The 20852-nt window shown below is 41.2% G+C and overlaps 1 protein-coding gene across 1 annotated transcript; it reads left to right on the forward strand.

The window, feature by feature from the left end:
* Positions 1-1711: 1711 nt before the first annotated feature.
* On the forward strand, positions 1712-9449 carry LOC121802934 (anthocyanidin 3-O-glucoside 6''-O-acyltransferase-like). The gene is made up of 2 exons (XM_042202630.1): positions 1712-2856; positions 8961-9449. The coding sequence occupies exons 1-2, from the start codon at positions 1785-1787 to the stop codon at positions 9251-9253; spliced, it is 1365 nt and encodes a 454-aa protein (XP_042058564.1). The 5' UTR covers positions 1712-1784; the 3' UTR covers positions 9254-9449.
* Positions 9450-20852: the final 11403 nt, after the last annotated feature.

Genomic DNA, 20852 nt, shown 5'->3' on the forward strand with positions numbered 1-20852 from the left:
GGTGTATATAATTCTAGTCGATGATCCTAACATGTATGTTAACTCAGCTTGGGCTAATGCTAGCCGCGAACCTAAAGTGTATTTTTTGGGTCTGTCCAAGTCACTCAACTCGTACTTGACTGCACATATGGTCGACTAAAGATTGAATGGCCTCATATCACATTCTCCTAATTGTCAGCCATTGTATACTTATTCGCATTATCAAATATAAGTACCTTTGGAAAAACTCTAGATGCAAATTTAGGAAAAGAATTGTAAATGGCAGAAATTCGGAAAATCTAATTAAAAATTACAGCTGAAGAAGAAGAATAAAAATATAAGTAGGAACATAGTACTCCATGAGTGCTCATTTTTAAATAAAGGGTGATAATTTAATATGCCAACAATATTTGATGTACTTTTTTGTCGTTCCAAACTTACCAAGCTCACACTCTCGTCTTTGTATCTACTTAAAGAGGCAGATATTGCAAGTCTTCTTTGCTGTAAATAATGAAGAAATAAAATGAGAAAAGATGAAGATTAAGTGAGATGATTGAATAAAGAAATTGGATATCTGGTTTGTGATAATAATTAGCTACTCTCCATGTACTAGTCTACTTCATATTATACGGAAAAGTCAACATACGCACGAGCACCGATAATGACATTAAAATATTTACAGCCATTTCAACTTTTATTACTAAATCCGCACAACACAATGCGCATTCTATTTAAATTGTATACTTCCTTGTAAATATATAAAACAAGAATCCAATGGTTTTTCTTTAGATAACACTGTTATGTATTACTCCCTCCGTCCCGTACTACTCGCACCTTTCCTTTTGGGCACAGAGATTAAGGAATGAGTGATAGACAAAGTCAACAATTACGGCTGTAGGTATAAATTGTTACTAAAAATGGAAAGAGTGCAAATAACTTGGGACGCCCAGAAAGGAAATAAGTGCAAGTAGTGCGGGACGGAGGGAGTATAATACTAGGCCATAGCGCAGACCATACATTTGCCTCGTTAGGCCCAATTAAATTGAATTATGCAACGAAGGGGAAATATTAACGAATTTTAAAATTATGAAGGTGAGTTTAAAAGAAATTGAAATACTATTGAATTACAGTAAATTTTAATAAAAAATTATTTGTTTTGTCAAATAAAATAATTGGTGAGAAAGTAAATTTGGAAAACTATAGTGACTTTGTTGTGCTTATCTAAAATGCAGAAATCTAAGAAGAAAAGACAAAAATAGAAGAAGTACGCATCTCCACCATTGAATCTTTTTTGGGGAGGATCTCCTGCTGTGGGGATAAACACAACACCAAATGTTGTGGCACGAAACGGGCGTAGTTTTACTTTTATTAATAATCTCCGCAGCAATTTTGTTCTCAATTGATTCGATGTATAATAATTAATTTATTTTCTTCCTTTTTCATATGTACATAATATTATACTGATCAACTTTTTGTTCAAACTTTTTCTATTGCTTAATATTACTGTTGAGATTAATATTCATTTAAAGTTGTGGCAACAGAAAAAGTTTGAACAAAAAGTTGATCAGTAATTCAGTATAGTACATAATACTTATGTACGTAGAAAAGAGGAAGGAAATGAATTAATTATTATAAATCCAATCAATTGAGAATAAAATTACTGCTGACGTTATTAATGAAAGTAAAACTAGGTCATTTCATGCCACATTATCATTATCCCACAGCAGGATCCTCCCGCATCTTTTTATCTGCTTTTCGATATATAAAAGGCAAATAATACTCCACTTTAGCACTCCGCTCCGCCCATGACGACCGCCCTGCTCCAAACATCCCAAATCGCTCCGCCGCCGCAAGCGGCCGCGGCGCAGTCGCTGCCCCTCACCTTCATCGACATCTTATGGATAATTTTCCACCCCATCCGGCGCCTCCTCTTCTACGAATTCCCTTGCTCAAAGCCTCATTTCTCAGAATCAATCATTCCCAAACTCAAACAATCCCTCTCACTAACTCTCAAACACTTCTTCCCTCTCGCCGGCGCCATCTTCTACCCTCTCAACTCCGCCGATTTGCCACAACTCCGATACACCCCCGGCGACTCTGTCTCGCTAACCGTTTGCGAATCGAGCCACGATTTCGACGATCTCGTCGCGAACCACGGTCGTGATTCGGATAAATTCTACGACCTAATCCCTAATTTGCCGCCGATGATCGTCGAATTCGATTTCAAATTGCTCAAAGTCCTAGCTCTGCAGGTCACTCTGTTTCCCGGTCGCGGACTCTGCTTAGGCGTCGCGAACCACCACTCCGCCGGCGACGCCACCTCCATCGCCGCCTTCTTACGGCGCTGGTCTTCGATCTGTAAAATTGACGAGGCCTTGGTCTCCAACTCTGAAATTGAATCTCCGCCACTATTCGACAGATCTCTATTCAATTATCCTCCAAAATTGGACGCTCTTTACTGGAACCAAATCAAACCATTTCCATTCACGCAGCCGTCCTTTCCTCTGCCGACTAATCGCGTCCGAGCTACGTACGTTCTGAGCAAATCGGATCTGGAGAAGCTCAAGCTCTCGATTCAATCAGCCAATCCAGATTTAGGCAGCGTATCTTCCTTTGTAGCTATGGCAGCTTATGTGTGGTCTTGTTTCGTAAAAACGAGTTCAGTCGAAGAGGACGGAGACGAAAACGGGGATCGCCTGGAGTTTTTTCTGGCGGCAATCGATTTACGAGCTCGTATCGAGCCGGTGGTTCCAGAGAATTACTTTGGGAACTGTTTAACGTACGGACTGGGGAGAGAGCGGCGTGTGGAGCTGGGTGCGGAGGATGGGGTGTTTGCGGCAGCGAGGGCGGTGGCGAAGGCGATTAGGGAGAGGTTGAGTGATGATGAATCCGCGAATTTCTGATGTTAGTAAATGCTGGTAGAGAATAAAGATCACGACACAATGAATTTACGTGGTTCGATTTACTGAGGTAAATCTACGTCCACGGGAAGAAAAGAGGGCAGAGTTGTATTGCTTGATCTGTTTTCTACAGCTTACAATACAGACTTGCTATTTTATATTTAATCTCTAGAGAGCGAGAGAGTCTAACCCTATCTATCTGATCTAGGTTCTATTTATACAAAGGACCAAGATCGTGGCATGCAGCACCATTTACTAGGTAGTGGATGTCGTGGAGATCGTGGCGATCTTGCATGGGTCCACTATCCTGCATGAGTTAATGACTGCTTGACACCACTAAATAGATCGTGGGTGTAGTGGAGGTGGAAATCCTGCATGAGTCCACTATCTCCTAGTTCGGTCGAATACTGAGACCGAACTGCTGAATTATTGCCGAGCAGCTTTTGCCGATCTGAGAGTAGAGCTTGATGCCGACCTGAGAGCAGAGTTTGATTGGTTGGCTTTTACCGAGCTGTAGGCTAGGGCCGAACTCTTTGGTTGTGCCGAACTGAACTCTTTAGTCATGCCGGACTGATACTCTTTAGTCATGCCGAACTGATACTCTTTCTTGGGCTTTAGGCTGATGGGCTTTACTGCTGTTGGGCTTGTTTAGTACGTACTCCATCACTACCCCCCCCGGAAAGCGAAGTGAATTACTTCGGCATTCTGGATAAAGGTACGGGGTAAGTTGATGTTTGTCCTCGGTCTTATGAAGTGAACTCTTCTTTGACCGGACTCGTCTTTGGTCTGATGAAATAAACATCTTTGACCGGACTCGTCTTTGGTCTGATGAAATAAACATCTTTGACCGGACTCGTCTTTGGTCTGATGAAATAAACATCTTTGACCGGACTCGTCTTTGGTCTGATGAAATAAACATCTTTGACCGGACTCGTCTTTGGGTTGATGAAATAAACATCTTTGACCGGACTCGTCTTTGGTCTGATGAAATAAACATCTTTGACCGGACTAAGCTTGTGTCCTAATTTGGCGAGTTTTATCGCTCGGATCGGACTTTCCGTTGTCCTAATTTGGGGATCGGACTTTCCCTTGTCCTAATTCGGCGAGTTTTATCGCGTGGATCGGACTTTCCCTTGTCCTAATTCAGGCAAGTTTTATCGCGAGAATCGGACTTTCGTTGCAGTTCGTTTCAGACGAAGTGCTTGATTCTTAAGCTGAATTGCGGTCTTGTATCCTCTTTAGAAGCTTGGACTTCACAATCGTTGGCTTATTGCAGCTCGTTTCAGACGAACTGCTTATTTAAGCTGAATTGTGGTCTTGTATCCTCTTTAGAAGCTTTGACTCACAATCGTTGGCTTGTATATGTTCTAAGAAGGGGATCAGCCTTCGAAGAACAAGATACCTCAGTAACATTTGTAAGAGACGACACGCACATAGACAGACAAAACGCACATAGACAAAACGCACATAGACAAACAAAGACCAAGCAAACCAAAGAAAGCACATTGACCGAACAGGACTCAAGACTGACTGACCAGACTGTCTCTTACAAATGGAACTTCTTGAGGTTGGAAATGTGCCATGTTCGGGGTACCTGTTCTCCTGACATGTGAGCCAATCTGTAAGACCCTTTGCCGAGGACTTCTGACACCCGATACGGACCTTCCCATGTGGGTTCGAGCTTGCCCAGCTTTTCTGCTCGGCTTACTTCGTTGTTTCTCAAGACGAGATCTCCCACTTGAAATTGCAGCTTCTTCACCTTTTGGTTGTAATACCGGGCTACTTGCTCCTTGTACTTGGCTGCTTTTATGCATGCCAATTCTCTTCTTTCTTCGGCAAGATCTAGCTCGGCTCTCAGTCCGTCGTCATTCATTTCTGCTGAGAAATTTAGAGTTCGGGGACTGGGTATGCCGATCTCCACCGGAATCACGGCTTCAGTGCCGTACACAAGACTGTACGGAGTTTCACCGTTGGAGGTTGTGGGTGTAGTTCGGTAGGACCATAGGACTTGAGGGAGATTTTCTACCCATTGTCCTTTGGCTTGTTCTAACCGAGCTTTTAACCCTTTCACCAGGATACGATTTGTTACCTCCGTTTGTCCGTTTGCTTGTGGATGAGAGACCGAAGTGAACCGCTGTTGAATATTCAGCTCTTGGCACCAATTCTTGAACGTCTTGTCGGTGAACTGAGTCCCGTTATCCGAGATGAGGATGTGGGGTATGCCAAATCGGCACACTATGTTCTTCCAGACGAAATCCAATGCCTTTGAGCTCGTTATCGCAGCTAATGGTTCAGCCTCCACCCACTTCGTGAAGTAGTCCACGGCAACGATAAGGAATTTCATTTGCCGAGGAGCTTGAGGAAGTGGTCCCACTATGTCTATGCCCCATTGCATGAAAGGCCAAGGGCTTTGCATAGTGTATAGATCGGTCTGCGGCATCCTTGGGACATTTGCATGAATTTGGCACTTCGTACACTTCTTGACGAGCTGCACTGCCTCTTGTACCATGGTTGGCCAATAATATCCCCATCTCAGAACTTTTTTAGCTAAAGCTCTGGCTCCGATGTGGCTACCGCACGATCCTTCATGAACTTCTCTGAGGATGTAGTCCGTCTCTTCTGGTCCTACGCACCGCAATAACGGCTGGAGGTAAGACTTTCTAAAGAGGACTCCTTCATGAAGTTCGTACCGAAGTGCTCGGCACGTGATCTTCCGAGCTTCTCTCTTATCCTCGGGCAATTGTCCTTGATCCAGATACTGCAAGATCGGCGTCATCCAGTTCGGCGAGCTGGATACTGAATGTACCTCGGCTTCATCAATGCTTCGATGCATTAATTCTTCCGCCTTTGAGCTCGGATCTGAGGCCAACTTACTTAAGGTATCTGCTCGGCTATTTTCCGCTCTGGGAATGCGGATTATCCGAAAATAAGAGAAACTTCGGCTGATGCTTTGCGCTTTGTCCAAATACTTCTTCATTCTCTCGTCACGAGCTTCACTTGTACCCAACATGTGATTTACTATGACTTGTGAATCACAATGGACTTTGAGAGATTTGACGAGCAGACTTTGCGCTAACTGGAGTCCGGCAAGGAGGGCTTCGTATTCGGCTTCGTTATTAGTGGTTGGGAATGAGAACCGAAGTGAATAGGTTACCTCGTGTCCATCGGGAGCGATAAGCAGAATACCAGCTCCACTTCCCGTTTTATTCGAAGCTCCATCTACGAATCCGCTCCAGCAGTCCGGCGGCTCTTCTTCGGATTCCAAGGGCTGAGCTAGTTCGGCATTGGCAGAATTTTTCTGTTCGGCAATGACAGGGATTGCTTTATCGAACTTGGCCTCTGCAAGAAAATCTGCCAAGGCTTGTCCCTTGATGGCTTTTCGAGGTAGGTACTCGATTGAGTGTTCTCCCAGCTCTATGGTCCATTTGGCGATTCTGCCTGATGCTTCTGGCTTGGTCAAAACTTGCCGAAGAGGCAGATCGGTTAAGACGCATACCTTGTGAGCATAGAAGTATGGCCGCAGTCTCCTTGCTGCATTTACTAACGCCAGAGCAATTTTTTCCAGAGGTTGATACCTTGTTTCTGGACCTCTTAATGCTCGGCTTGTAAAGTAGATGGGAAACTGCTTTAGGCCTTCTTCTCGTACAAGCACCGCGCTAATGGTTTGATCGGATGCCGCTAAGTATAAGAAAATCACTTCGGCATCTGTTGGAGCAGAGAGAATTGGAAGCTCGGCTAAATAACTTTTGAGCTCGTCAAAAGCCTTTTTCTGCTTTATGACTTCAGAGACGATTTAGTCTTCCCGGCAGGGAGAGCGTCAATAGTTAGGATTACTCCATCATATTGCGGCTCGTTGTCGTCTTCGGGATCCTGTTGCCTTTTCGGATCCTGAGGAGCGCAGTTCGCACCTCCCTGCTTTTTGTTCTTTTTCGGCTGCTTGCTTTGGTATTTTTTTAACGTCCCTGCTTTCACAAGGGCATCAATACCTGCAGCCAAATGTCGGCACTCCTCGGTATCGTGACCGTAGTCTTGATGGAAGGAGCAATATTGATCCTGAGGTCGGCGCGCGGCCGATTTCGTCGTCCGCCTTGGCTTTTCGAACATATCGGAATGCAGTTCGAAGATTTCCGCTCTTGACTTGTTCAATGGTACGAACTGAGCGGGCGGCTTCTCAGGATTGAGACGTGGCCCCAATCGGTCTTGCACCGGAGTCCTTTGAATCCTTTCGAAAGGAGTTCGGCGAGGATGTCCCTGATCGCCAAAAGGAGTTCGGCGAGGATGTCCCTGATCGCTATGATCGGGCTTCTTCCTGTCTCCTCGGGATGAGCTGTCTAAAGACCGTTTGCGACGGTCTGCCTCATCGGCACGGGAGAACTGGTCCGCAATGTCCCACATCTCTTGAGCTGTTTGCGGACTGCATTCTACGAGCTTTCTGTAGAGAGCTCCGGGCAGGATTCCATTTTGGAATGCCGAAATGACAAGTAGATCGTTGAGATCATCTACTTGTAGGCATTCCTTGTGGAATCTCGTCATGAAGTCGCTGATCTTTTCGTCGCAACCTTGACGTATAGAAAGCAGCTGAGCCGAAGTACTTCGGGCTTCCGCTTTCTGAAAGAACCTCCTGTGGAAAGCATCCATTAGATCTCGGTAGGATCTAATGCTGCCTTGAGGAAGGCTGTCGAACCACCTTCTGGCGTTCCCGATGAGCAGCTCGGGGAACAGCTTGCACATATGGACCTCATTGAGACCCTGGTTCGCCATATTATATTGATAGCGTCCTAAGAAGTCATGAGGATCCACTAGCCCGTCATAAGTCATTGACGGTGTCCGGTAGTTCCGCGGCAAAGGAGTTCGGGTGATATCGTCCGAGAACGGAGTCTTTAATGCTCCGTACATGGCGAACCCGATATTTCTTCGGTACGGAGGAGATGGAGTTCTCCTGTGGTTCCGGTACCGAGGAGGAACAGGAACATGTCGGGGTTGAGGATTCTTTCTCCTGGAAGACACGTCACTACTGCGGTAGTGACTTTCATGTCTGGATGAGGAGGGAGAATCCGCCGTTGTCTTCTCCGGCTGTTGGCTCTTCTGCAGGAAGGTTAAGAACTCCTCCTGCTTCTCGGCCAAGAACAGCTTGACAGCTTCATTTAAATCGGGCTGCTGGGAAGACTCGGTGCGATCTCTCCTGGAGTGGCTTGTTCCTTCTTCGTGAGAACCGGAGGTAGATGTCTCCCGAGGCCGTTTTTCAGACCTGCGAGCTGGACTAGCTTCCTCACGGTTATTACGAACGGTATTACGGGTAGTGTGTGATCTGGTATGCATTTTTTTGGGGTGGAAAAAGGGTCAAAAATTCGCTTTATCACAAATTTGGTTCTCTGTTTCCCACAGACGGCGCCAGTGATGAATCCGCGAATTTCTGATGTTAGTAAATGCTGGTAGAGAATAAAGATCACGACACAATGAATTTACGTGGTTCGATTTACTGAGGTAAATCTACGTCCACGGGAAGAAAAGAGGGCAGAGTTGTATTGCTTGATCTGTTTTCTACAGCTTACAATACAGACTTGCTATTTTATATTTAATCTCTAGAGAGCGAGAGAGTCTAACCCTATCTATCTGATCTAGGTTCTATTTATACAAAGGACCAAGATCGTGGCATGCAGCACCATTTACTAGGTAGTGGATGTCGTGGAGATCGTGGCGATCTTGCATGGGTCCACTATCCTGCATGAGTTAATGACTGCTTGACACCACTAAATAGATCGTGGGTGTAGTGGAGGTGGAAATCCTGCATGAGTCCACTATCTCCTAGTTCGGTCGAATACTGAGACCGAACTGCTGAATTATTGCCGAGCAGCTTTTGCCGATCTGAGAGTAGAGCTTGATGCCGACCTGAGAGCAGAGTTTGATTGGTTGGCTTTTACCGAGCTGTAGGCTAGGGCCGAACTCTTTGGTTGTGCCGAACTGAACTCTTTAGTCATGCCGGACTGATACTCTTTAGTCATGCCGAACTGATACTCTTTCTTGGGCTTTAGGCTGATGGGCTTTACTGCTGTTGGGCTTGTTTAGTACGTACTCCATCAAGTGAGAAGGAGAAGATTCTGGAAGATGCGGAGAATTGGATTAGTGAAACGGCGGAGGTGGCTGAGATGAAGTTGGGAGTGTCTGGATCGGCAAGAGTGGACCTCTATGGAATGGATTTTGGATTCGGGAGGGCGAGGAAGGTGGAAGTGTTGTCGATTGATGGGGAGAAGTATGCAATGTCGCTGTGTAAGGCTAGAGATTTGGAGGGAGGGTTGGAGATTGGAATGTCTTTGCCGAAGATGAGGATGGATGCTTTTGCTACCTGTTTTGATCATGGAATCAAGAATTTCTGAATTTTCAACTCTTTTGTGAGTTTTATGATAAAAATTTTAGTTGAGTCTCTGTTCAACTGAATTTCTACTTCTTTGAGTCTCGTAGTCGTATAGTAGTATATCGCTAGCTAAGAGCATTAGCAATGACGTCCGTCCCGGCGGAATTCCGACCGGCGCGCCGGAAGTCCGATCGGGACGTCCGCCATTGTGCAAGGGAGGCACGGATACGGACATCCGCTGCGGACACCGGAGTTCCGCGGCGTTTCACGGATATCCGTCGCGACGTCCGTGCGGACGTCCGCCATTGCGTTGACTCCCACGGACGTCCGCGCGGACGTCCCGAGTATTGCATTAATTTCTTTTTTTTAATAGTTCTATAAATACGTATCGTTGAACTTCATTTCATTCACACCACTTGTATTAACGAGTATCTCTCTCTAAAATACTTTTTTTTTCGAAGAACAATGGATCACCACGATAGCGATTCTTTTTTTTAACAATGTAATTTTTTTAATAATTATTTATTTTTTTAAATAAAGTGGTTTCATTTTTTCATATTTGTGTCGAAATTTTAATTCCGTAAATTGTTTAATTTGTGAATTTTTATTGTGGGAAGTCCGTCGGGATGTCCGCCACTGTGCAGTGGGATGTCCGTATGACGTGGCATCCGCAGTGGGATGTCCGTATGACATGGCAGAAGGTGTTTTTGGGATGTCCGCCGGGATATCCTCACCACCGCTCTAATATTTCCTTCAAATCGTACCATAGTGTTAATGCATGTATTTTTACTATGCAAAAAACGTTAAATGATCTAACGTGCAAACTCTCTATTTAATTATTCAATTTGTCCCACAAAATTCATACCTACTAGTAGTGGAGTACTTTTTTATATGTTTAAAATACATATAGTCCACTTTTAAAATTTGATCCGTAGAATAATTAAGTATGATTTACATTTTTCAAATAACATCAAATGCAATTTGACTTTTATGCAAGGAGAAACAATAACTTCTATCAACGATCCTTTATTACATCTTTAATAATCATCAAAGAAAGTGACTCTAGGCTGTGGGATAAGATGGTGCAAGCGTGTAAGTTTGGAAGGACTTATTGCAAGAACCATTACTATGGTTAAGAATGTGGAGATGGCTAGTTTAGTTGATGAAGTGGGTAGTGGAGTGGATAGGCCACCTACTCTTGTGGGTAGGAGGCCTCCTATATTCGTATAACCTAAAATAAAATATAGATGTTGTCTGTAAGATGCAGGGCAGTTGGTTCTAGAGGGATAAAGTTGCAAGAATGGGCAAGGATCGATTCTCACTACTGTCGTGTAGCTGCAATATCTTTGGGACATAAGTGTGAGGCATTGGGAGGTGTCCATCTGCCAGGACTGTGGGTTACGGCCCTCCCCCTTAGTAGGCCACTGCGTATCCTGATTAGACACCCTTCACAATACTGTCTGGCCGAGATGTGTGATGTGAGGGGCCCTTAGGATTGAGGTTTTGACCTTTTTTGCAAGAAGAGTAAAGTTAAATGCGGATGTCTCATTGGATGGAGGATTATGTGCATTTGGCATACGCCTGATTCTAGATGTTGGGGAAATTAGAGGGGTGGTCATGTTGCTAAAATTATGGTGTTTGCTCTAATTTGACTGTCGCGGTACGAAGTTTATTTATGGTCGACAATTGGCATAGGGTTTAACCATGTTTTAAAAATCGGATCGGCAAGCGAACGACGAAGCTACTGGTTCACGGTTCAACTGGTCAGATCGGTCCAACCACTGACATATGTAATTAAATATATATTATATAAATATATCAAATTTATTATATAATAAAATGTAATTTTGATCAAATTCATATATATTTTTATATAATTTAGTGAAAATAAAATATTATAAACTTAAGGATAAGTATAATTAAATTTTGGAGAAATATAAATATAAATTATATAAATATATACCTAATATATTAAAACTTATATATAATTATATATATATAGGGGTGTGTTAAGATCCTTCACAGCTTTTCAGTCCAATGTTCTTTTTAATCACAGCCCTTGGATCCTTGAATTGGATGGTTGTGATGATCTGCATTATTACACTATAATGGTGCATTATTAGTCGGTGTGCATTATTCAACTGAAAATCTGCATTATTACACTATAATGATGCATTATTAGTTGGTGTGCATTATTCAACTGAAAATCTGCATTATTAAATGACACGTGGCATCAATCTAACCGTCGGATGACAAAATCGTGGGACTGAGGTTAAAAAGAACAAAAGATACAAAAAGGAAATGAATACATCCCTATATATATGTATATGACAATATTGATTTAGTGTAATAAAGTAATATTAAAGTTTATTAAATAACAAATTTAATTAACATATTTTATTATAATTAATTATAATGAATTAATCAATTTATAAAATAATAATTAATCATAGAATGAATGAAAATTTACTCATTGATTATAACAATAATTAAAGTTATTATTATGCCGCAATAATTGAAGTGGTGTAGTGGTAACGGAGTTGGACTTACATACATGAGGTCTATGGTTCGAATCTCATTGGATACAAAATATTTTTAAAAAAAAACTGAAAATTTCAAAAAACCGATTCAACCGGTTCCCGGTTTCCGGTCGAACCAGTCGGTTCATCCGGTTCTAAACGGCTCACCATCTCGGCGATTTTAAGTGGTGAACCGGACCGGACTGAGCATCGGTTCGCAGCCGAACCGGTCCGATCGGTCAGTCTGGTCCGATTTTAAAACACTGAGGTTTATGGATTCGAATATTTGAGTTAGAAAGTGATAGTTTGTTGAGCTTTCAATGATCACCGGCGCTTTAATATTCCACTTAATTGTTGGTCCATGTGAAGAGGGTACAAAGTCTTTGCCAAGATTTTGAGTTTGTGGTGACCAAGCACATGTATAGAGAGGAAAATTTCATAGTTGATTTTTTTTATCGCATTATGCATATTCTTTCTCGAAAGACATTCATATGCAGAGAATTTTCCGCTAGATTTCTGTAACAGGACGTCACATGATAGATTAGGTATTTCTTATTTTCATTAATTTATCCGTAGTCGGCCTTTGTCTACTTTCTTTACAAAAAAAAGTAATGCGGAGAATTTCTCGCTAAATTTCTGTAACAGATCACATGATAGATTAGGTATTTCTTATTTTCATTAATTTATCCGTAGTCTGCCTTTTTCTACTTTCTTTATATAAAAAAAAGAAGTTTAATATTCTTCCTATGTAAGTTAATAGTACTATCATACAATGCATGCAATGCAGACAAAAAGGTGTATAAAAAAAATAGCCCAATTTATTAGTACTACTATTTTCCTTAATATTGTCCATCAAGTGTGAGTTACCTAGTTCATACGAATAATTATTATGGACAATCTCAAATGAAAAAAATACTAATACATTCGTCTCACAATAAGAGTCACATTTTGTCATTTTGGTCTATCCCACAATAAAAGTTACATTTCACTTTTACCATAAATGGTAAGTAGGTCTCACATTCCACTAACTCACTTCATTCACATTTTATTATAAAACTAATATAAAAAAGTGGATCTCATATTCCACCAACTTTTCCAACCAACTATTCTTTACATTTCTAAAAATCCGCGCCCACACCAAACATGATTCATTTTGTGGACGGAGGGAGTATGATTATTAGTCGTGGAGTGATTAAAAAGTATTGAATAAATATTTATGCACTTATATCATAACAAAAGGTGGGATGCATTATATTGCTAACTTTTAAAGTTGCTAACTATTGCCAACTCATCAAGGCAGTGTATTAAAAATGTCAACACGATGACATTAAAATGTCAACACAGTATATTGAAATGTCAACAAAATTATGTGTTGACATTTTTAATACACTACGTTGATGAGTTAGGAGAGTATCAACTTTAGAAAGTTAGTAATTAATCACACCTCTAGTTATATTAGTATAATTATATCTTTCAACATTCTAGTTATATTAGTAATCAACTGCTAACTACAACTAATTGAAAATCATACGATTTGTAGAGATCTAGTGATCTATAAATTGTCATGTATAATTTTGTTTTATTATTCATTTAAATTTTAAAAAATAATAAAACTACCAAAATTAAGGTTTTGGATCAAAATGTGAATATAGAGTATTAAACATATCAATATGATTCATTGAATATGTCAACACAATTTAAGATTGACATTGTATATTTATTATATTGAAATATTATAATAGCTACATTGACATTAAGCTATTCTTGAAAAATGTGAAAATTAAAGTTTATTTTTCAAATTTTGACATCGGAATATATGCAAGTGAGATTTCGTTAGAATCCTTATAAAATTATCTTTAATTTGATATAAGTTGTGTAAAAATATAATTTAAATTGAGATAGTTATAATTATTTAAAAAATTTAGATAATTATTGAAAGTTAGTTATAACTAAATTTTGGTTAATTGATATTAATACCCCTAATTGACATTTGTTGTGCATGGTAAGAGCATCCGCAATGGTGTGGACTTCCCGGCGGACTTTCCAAAAACACCTCCTGCCACGCATAAGGACCTCCCAATGCGCTGCCACGTCATAAGGACATCCCACTGCACAATAGCGGACATCCCAAGGACATCCACAATAATAAAAATTCACAAATTCGCCAAATTAAATAATTTACGGAATTAAAATTTCGACACTAATACGGACGGAGAAAGTGCAATGATAATTTCATTAAATAAAAAAAGTACAGTTCAACTAAAAAAATTAAACAAATTACATTATAAATATCAACGTGTACTCTTCTGTGTCCATAGCTCTTCAATTATATTGTTCTGGTGCTTGTTGTTAGCGCATGTCGGCAAATGCACGTACCCGATCAGCCTCTCCATGGGTATACCCATACGTACATTGGCAGTGGCCACGCCGTGGCTTGGCCCGGCAGCATCAACATCATTATTTGCCCAATCAGTCAGTGCTGGACCTTCATTTTCGACAATCATGTTGTGCATGATAATACATGCGTACATGACATCAGCGATGTTGTCAATATACCACATACGTGATGGACCCTTCATTGCCGCCCATCGAGCCTGTAGCACACCAAATGCCAGCTCCACATCCTTGCGCACTGCCTCCTGACGTCCCACAAAATAGACCTTTTTTTCGTCTGTTGGGCATTTGATCGTCTTCACAAAGACAAGCCACATAGGGTATATCCCATCCGCCAAATAGTAGCCCATATTGTGTTGGTTGCCGTTGGCGATGAAAATGACGGCCGGACCAACCCCCATGCACTGCTCGTTGAAAAGGGGCGACGACTGGAGGACGTTGATGTCGTTGTTCGACCCGGCTACTCCAAAATACACATGCCAAATCCATAGCCGATAGTCAGCTACGGTTTCGAGGATCATTGTAGGATTCTTTCCTTTGAAGCCGGTAGTGTACACCCCTTTCCGGGCGGAGGGGCGGTTCTTCCACTCCAATGCATACATCTATGCTGCCCAACATTCCCAGAAACTCGCGCTGACTCCCGTGTATATCCATCAGAGTCTGGCAATCCTTGGGGGTAGGCTTCCGAAGATACCTATCCCCGAATATCTCCCTAACGCCCTCACAAAAATACTGCAGACAATCGCGGGCAGTCGATTCGCCGATGTGGAGGTACTCGTCGAACATGTCGGCCACGCCTCCGTATGCCAGCTGCCTGATTGCGGCAGTGCACTTCTGTATGGACGTGTGACCCGGTTCACCAACCGCATCCTCCCTGAACCTGAAATACTCGTATCAACGCTCTAAAGCGCTCACGATACTTATAAATAGCGGACGATGCATCCTAAAACGTCGCCGGAATATGTTCTCCCCAAACCGCGGCTCCGGAGTGAAGTAGTCCTCATACAACTGACGGTGTGCAGCGATGTGGTCCCTGGGTACCATAGCTCGACGATGGATGGGGCGAGGTACCGCCGGCTGCTGCTGCTAGTGCAAGGCCGCTTGTATCAGATGATTTATCTCTCGAGACGTAACGGCCCGCACCTCTTCGTTAATTCGCCGGCGTATGTCATCAGCACCCCCGCCACTACCACCCGCACTACTACCACTACCACTAGCCATTTTGGATATACTGATAGAAACGTAGACAGAGAAAAACTCGTTAAAACAAGTGGTGCGAATGATATGAAGTTCAACGAGCCGTATATATAGAGTTTTTTTATTCAAAAATCGGGACGTCCGTCGTGGCACCGCAATGACGGACGTCACGACGGACGTCCCGACGAACGTCGCCGGAAGGCCACGGATACCTCACATCCGCATCCGCCCCACCCTCGCCTAATGGCGGACGTCCCGCGCGGACATTCGGCACGCCGGTCCGACGTCCGGCAGGACATCCTCCATTGCCTATGCTCTAATGATACTTATGGATTTTATGATCCAATGTCTACTATTTAATTGTAATTAACAATTTAGGGATGAGTTAGCTATATAACACACTCCTTAAGTATAATTATATCTTTCAACAATAGTATTATTATTTTAGATATATAAAGTGTAACTCAATTCTTAATAATACAAAAAAGTTTTAAATGATGAAAAAGAGAGGAAAAAAGAGAAATAAGGTTTAATGGAATACAAAAGAAAATGATTAAGATCACATGCAACGAAAAAGAAATTACATTGATCGAAAATTATAAAAAAAAACCTATAAATTCTTTAGAGCATCCACAATGGTTTTGGACAAGCAATAGCCCAATCATAGCTTAGCCACAAACTCCTCCTGCCACATTAGCAGCCCTAAAAACTCCTCCTGCCACATCATCAGGACAAGCAAATGGACAAGCAATAGCCCAGCCATAGCCTAGCCACAATAAACAAAATTATAAAAACAAATAATTAACAATCACACAAAATACGGAATTAAATTTTTGATACAAATACAAGAATACTCAATAATAATATTAAAATTTTAAAAAGTACATTAATTAAAAAAATGTAATACCCCGACTTTTTCTACCGTTTTATTTATTCTTGAAAGGACGTCGTTTGTACACCTGAAAATTTTTCGTCTTTGTTTCCTTATTGAAAAAAAAATACATATTTGGACCTATTAAATTTATTCTTTTACAAGTCCAATTGATTTTCTTGAGGAAGCCCATTTATTCTTTTGAGCCCTAATTCAACTTCATTATTTCCTGCAAATCAACCCAATTAATTCCCTATTTTTTTTGTGTTTGTTTCACAAATCTGTTCCACAAAATCCGGAAGAAGAGAACAAATCGGTCTTACTCCCCCAATCCATGAAATCGGTTCCCATGATCCCACGTTCATCACTCCCAACAATCTTGCTATCACATACTCTACTCCTTTCACTCTTCTTAATTTCATCAATGACGGCCGATTCATCATCTTCCGATGCCAAAGTCCACATAATTTACACCGAGAGACCCGAAGGCGTGGAGCCGGAGCAGTATCACATCAGAACCCTCGCTTCTGTTCTTGGAAGTGAGCATGTTGCGAGTGGTTTTTCATCCAAGCTTACTCCTCAGCAGGTTGCTGAGCTCTCAAACGGAAAAGATGGAGATTAACGGCGGTTTAGAACTGCGGCTTCTCTGCGGCGGTGAACACCGAACAACAATGAAAAAAAAAAGATACAGAGACGGCGATGCATCTACCGGACAGCCGCGGCAGCGCTGGATGATCAGCGACTTCGGTGGATGGCGATGGCGGCGTGGTTTCGAGCGGATCAGAGCAGCGACGGAGATGCAGAGGCATCGTGCTGATTTTGGGAAAGATAGAGGGATAGAGAGAAAGAAATTTGGAATTCGCAATTTGGATTTTTTTCTGATTCTGAGATGAGAGGGAGACATTGTTGTTCCATAACTTGAGAAGAAAGAGACATGAAGATGGCAGATTCAGAAAGGGACAAGAGCATTGGTGGAGGAGAAAAGAAGAATGCCTTTTGCTGTTTTGATCTTTTAAAATGAGTTACTCTTATTTTTCAATGAGTTTAGTTATTTGAAGGAGTTGCTCGACGACGAGCTCACTGGCGAGCAACCTGGGGTTGACGGATCGAACAGGGACGGAGAGCGAGGGCCGGGCTGGATAGCTACGAGCATGAACCGATGGGAGAGATGCGAACTGAGGAAGAGCAGAGAGGGAGTTTGTTGCCAAAATTGGGAGAGAATTAGATGGCGAGGCAAATCGCGTGAGAGAAACGAGGGGGAATTGGAGTTCTCTAATGATTTTGAGGATTTTCAGCTTCTGGGAGTATAGAGGGAGACGACTTGTTGTTGTGCTTGTGAATTGAGAGAAGTTGGGGATTGGACTCTGAATTGGAAATTTCAAATGGGCAGAAATTGAGGGGAGAGAGATGAGCGTGAGTTTTGGAGAAGAAAGCATTTGGGAATTTTAGCTCCTTTTATTTCTTGTTGGGCCAACTTTAAAATATTAGGAATTGGGCCAAAGAAATAAATGAGATAGAGTATGGAATTTGGGCCAGTAGCTAGGAGCTTCACAGATTGAATTAAAGAATCACATTGTGGTGATCGAGTCGGCTGACCTTATGAATTAACGTACGAGGATTTCAGAAATTTCTATGTAATGTCGAAGGGTAAGATTTAATATCACAAGGATACATGCATTATTTTTAATTATATGTTTTGTTCTCTAAAGTCTAATTTTTGCATATTATGTTCTTCCATAAAAAGGGTGAATTCTTTGGCAAGCTATTTGAAAACAAAACGGCGGAAAGACGAGTTGAGGATTTAAGAGAACGAGGTGGGCTTTATTTTTAAATAAGGACTATGTCCTAAGTATATTTATTTTTGTGAAATATGTTTCTCATGCGATATTTTTGTGTTGCTATGGGACCTATCTGAAGTGGCTTTTGCCATGTATGGTTAATCGAATTCGGGTCTGACTAGGGAGTGAGTCCCTACTCAGGCTAGTGTACACCCCGTAGATCATGCGCTATCTCTCTGAGTTGGCCGGTCTAGTGGCTTGGAATGTGGCCACATTCCTTGTCATGTATGTTCAGATATGGTATGGTGATGTTGATGATGTTGAGGTTGATGTTGATGATGATGTTGGTGAAATGTTTTAGTGACTCGGGCCCTTTCAAAGTTAAAACCCTGAGGTCACTCGTTAATGGCATGATAAATATTTTTATTGAAAATGTTTTCGGCATTAGTCCACTGAGTGCATCAAGTACTCAGCCTTGCATGTATTTTCCCTATATGCAGGTTGAGCGGTGACGAGCGCGGTGGGTGTTGAGCATAAAAGTGAAGAATGTCTATCAAATGTCTAGAATATGTTGTGTCTTCATACATAGCATTATTCTACTCTCGAAATGCTTCCGCTAAATGTTGTTCTTTTGAGTTCGTGTATTGTTGAGATTTTTTTTTCATTTGGAGTTGTTGATTGTTGAAATGATACTCTGATTTTATTCGAGCTATTCCCATTTGTTTCAAGCTATTGTCGATTTGTGTTGATTTTCCCCTTTCTTCCCCGCTTCTTTAATCCTCCCCTAGTCGCGATCAACCGTGTTTTCTATCCTTAGAAAATGCGGACGTGACAGAGTGGTATCAGAGCAATTTTTCTTTCCGCTCTGGACCCGAGAGTCTTTTTTTGTCTTAGTCTAGACTTGTTTCGCTAGACTAAAATAATAATGATAATAATAATGATGATAATGATAATTGTGTATTGAAGGCTCAACATCCCGCTTCGCCACGCTCAACCAAGAAAGAGGTAATATATATTTATGTGAAAATTTTTATGAGAAAGTTTCGGAGAAAGGACGACGAGAAAATTTTTGAGAAAGAAAGAGGAGAAAATTTTTATAAGAATGAGGAAGTAGAATCTTTTTGGATTGATTTCGAGTTGAGAAGAGTATTTGCTGATGTTTGAGAAAAGAACGAGTTTTGATGAAGGACGATGGATTGTTTGTTTTTACATGAAAGATGAAAGTTGATGTTCAAGTATGTTTTAAGTTTTGAGTCAAAACTCGTACTTCAAAGTTGAAAGTGTGATGTTGAATTTTTTTTTTTTTGAGAAAAGTGTGAGTTTTGAAGAAAATGTTTGTGTTGAAGGTAGATGTGAAATGTGAAAGCGTTGTGTTTTGGGAAGCGAAATGTTATGTATTATACTTGTTATTTGAAGTATGAATGACTTTAAATGTGATATTTGTTGATCTATGAGGTGGTGAAATGTGTTGTGAACGTAGAGTGCCTAAGACTAAGCTAGATGGTACGTGCGCGAACCATAGTTGTAAGTTGACAATTTATCTATCGCTTTCCCGAGCGATGAAAATGAACGAGAAAGGGAAAGTGGGGTGAAATTCCTAGATTATCAAGATACGAGACAAGGAGATCGAGAGTAGAATGTTTGCCGGTGGACCATGGAACTTTTGCTATTTCTTTGGAATGGCGCGAAACGTTAGAGCAAGCTTAGTGTGTGAACCATTTTACTATTTTCTATCGTTTTTCGTGAACGATAAGAAAAAAAGAATACGAGGAAGATTTCAAGAAGATGAGGACAGAGAAGACGAAATGAAGCTTCAAACATGAAAAAATATGCGAGACAAGAAGAGTTGATGCTAAGTGATGTAGCTATGCAATGACAAGAGATCATACTCGCGATGCAAATCAATATAGCATTATCTCACGTAATTTTGCTAAAAGTGGCGACACAATGGAGACGACCTTTATAGCAGGCAGAGAAGCACAAGGATGATTAAAAAGTTTTAAGAGAATGATTGTTATAATATGCAAGAATATTATGAAGATATGGCTTTTGACTGATTACAATTATTTTGTTGTAATGACGTGATGAATATCAACTTGGAATCCACGGTTTCTTAGAACGATGTTACCATGTTCGGCCTCAGAAAGACGAGCAAGGGAGTGTGACTTTCGTAGCTAGAATGAATGATTTTAATCAACAGTACTTACTTGGATTCTAAGAAATATTTTTTGGAACCTTTCAATTAACGTTGAGCCCTTGTCTATTTAAGACCTTGTTTGACTCACAACTCGCAAGTAATGCCCATTATTTCTTTTCTTATATAGAGTCATGACTCACTTTCAGTTCTTGAAAATCGGTGCTTGCCTTTGTAACTTTGGACATCTTGATTAGTATTCTTCTTTGATTCATCTTTCGTGAGGACAATATTTTGACCGTATGAGCTGCCGTCGTTGAACTTCATTCCTAAAGTTGTTTGCAGTTATGACCTTCAGTATGATCACATCCCCATACATGTTTCTTCAAAGGATGAAATATTCTTCTTGGAACTTTTGTACACCTTTTTATTTCGTAACTATGCATGTGGCAAGTTCTTTCTTGCTGAAGTGAAATTCTTTTTAGCTCAATTTCACTACATATATTGTTCATGCAATGATTTTTCTTTCTTGCAACACCAAGTTAAGGCTATCGTGTTCTCTTTTTCCTTAACGTGTTTGATCTAGCTGATTTTCCTAAAAAGTTCACTTCACGTCGGTTGCAAACCTGTGAATCCATTGATGTGATTTCATTATTCAATAGCATGATGTCGTCGAACTATGATCAGTGCTATTTCATGACATTTGTCTATGTTTCTAAACCCTCCCG

This window comes from Salvia splendens, chromosome 5, assembly GCF_004379255.2.
Source record: "Salvia splendens isolate huo1 chromosome 5, SspV2, whole genome shotgun sequence".
Lineage (NCBI taxonomy): Eukaryota > Viridiplantae > Streptophyta > Magnoliopsida > Lamiales > Lamiaceae > Salvia > Salvia splendens.

What these genes read in the sequence shown, in the direction of transcription:
- LOC121802934 (XM_042202630.1), top strand. Translation starts at nt 1,785, where the DNA reads ATGACGACCGCCCTGCTCCAAACATCCCAAATCGCTCCGCCGCCGCAA. An exon ending in GGCGATTAGGGAGAGGTTGA is followed by an intron (nt 2,857 to 8,960) that starts GTGATGATGAAT and finishes GTACTCCATCAA; the next exon opens with GTGAGAAGGAGAAGATTCTG.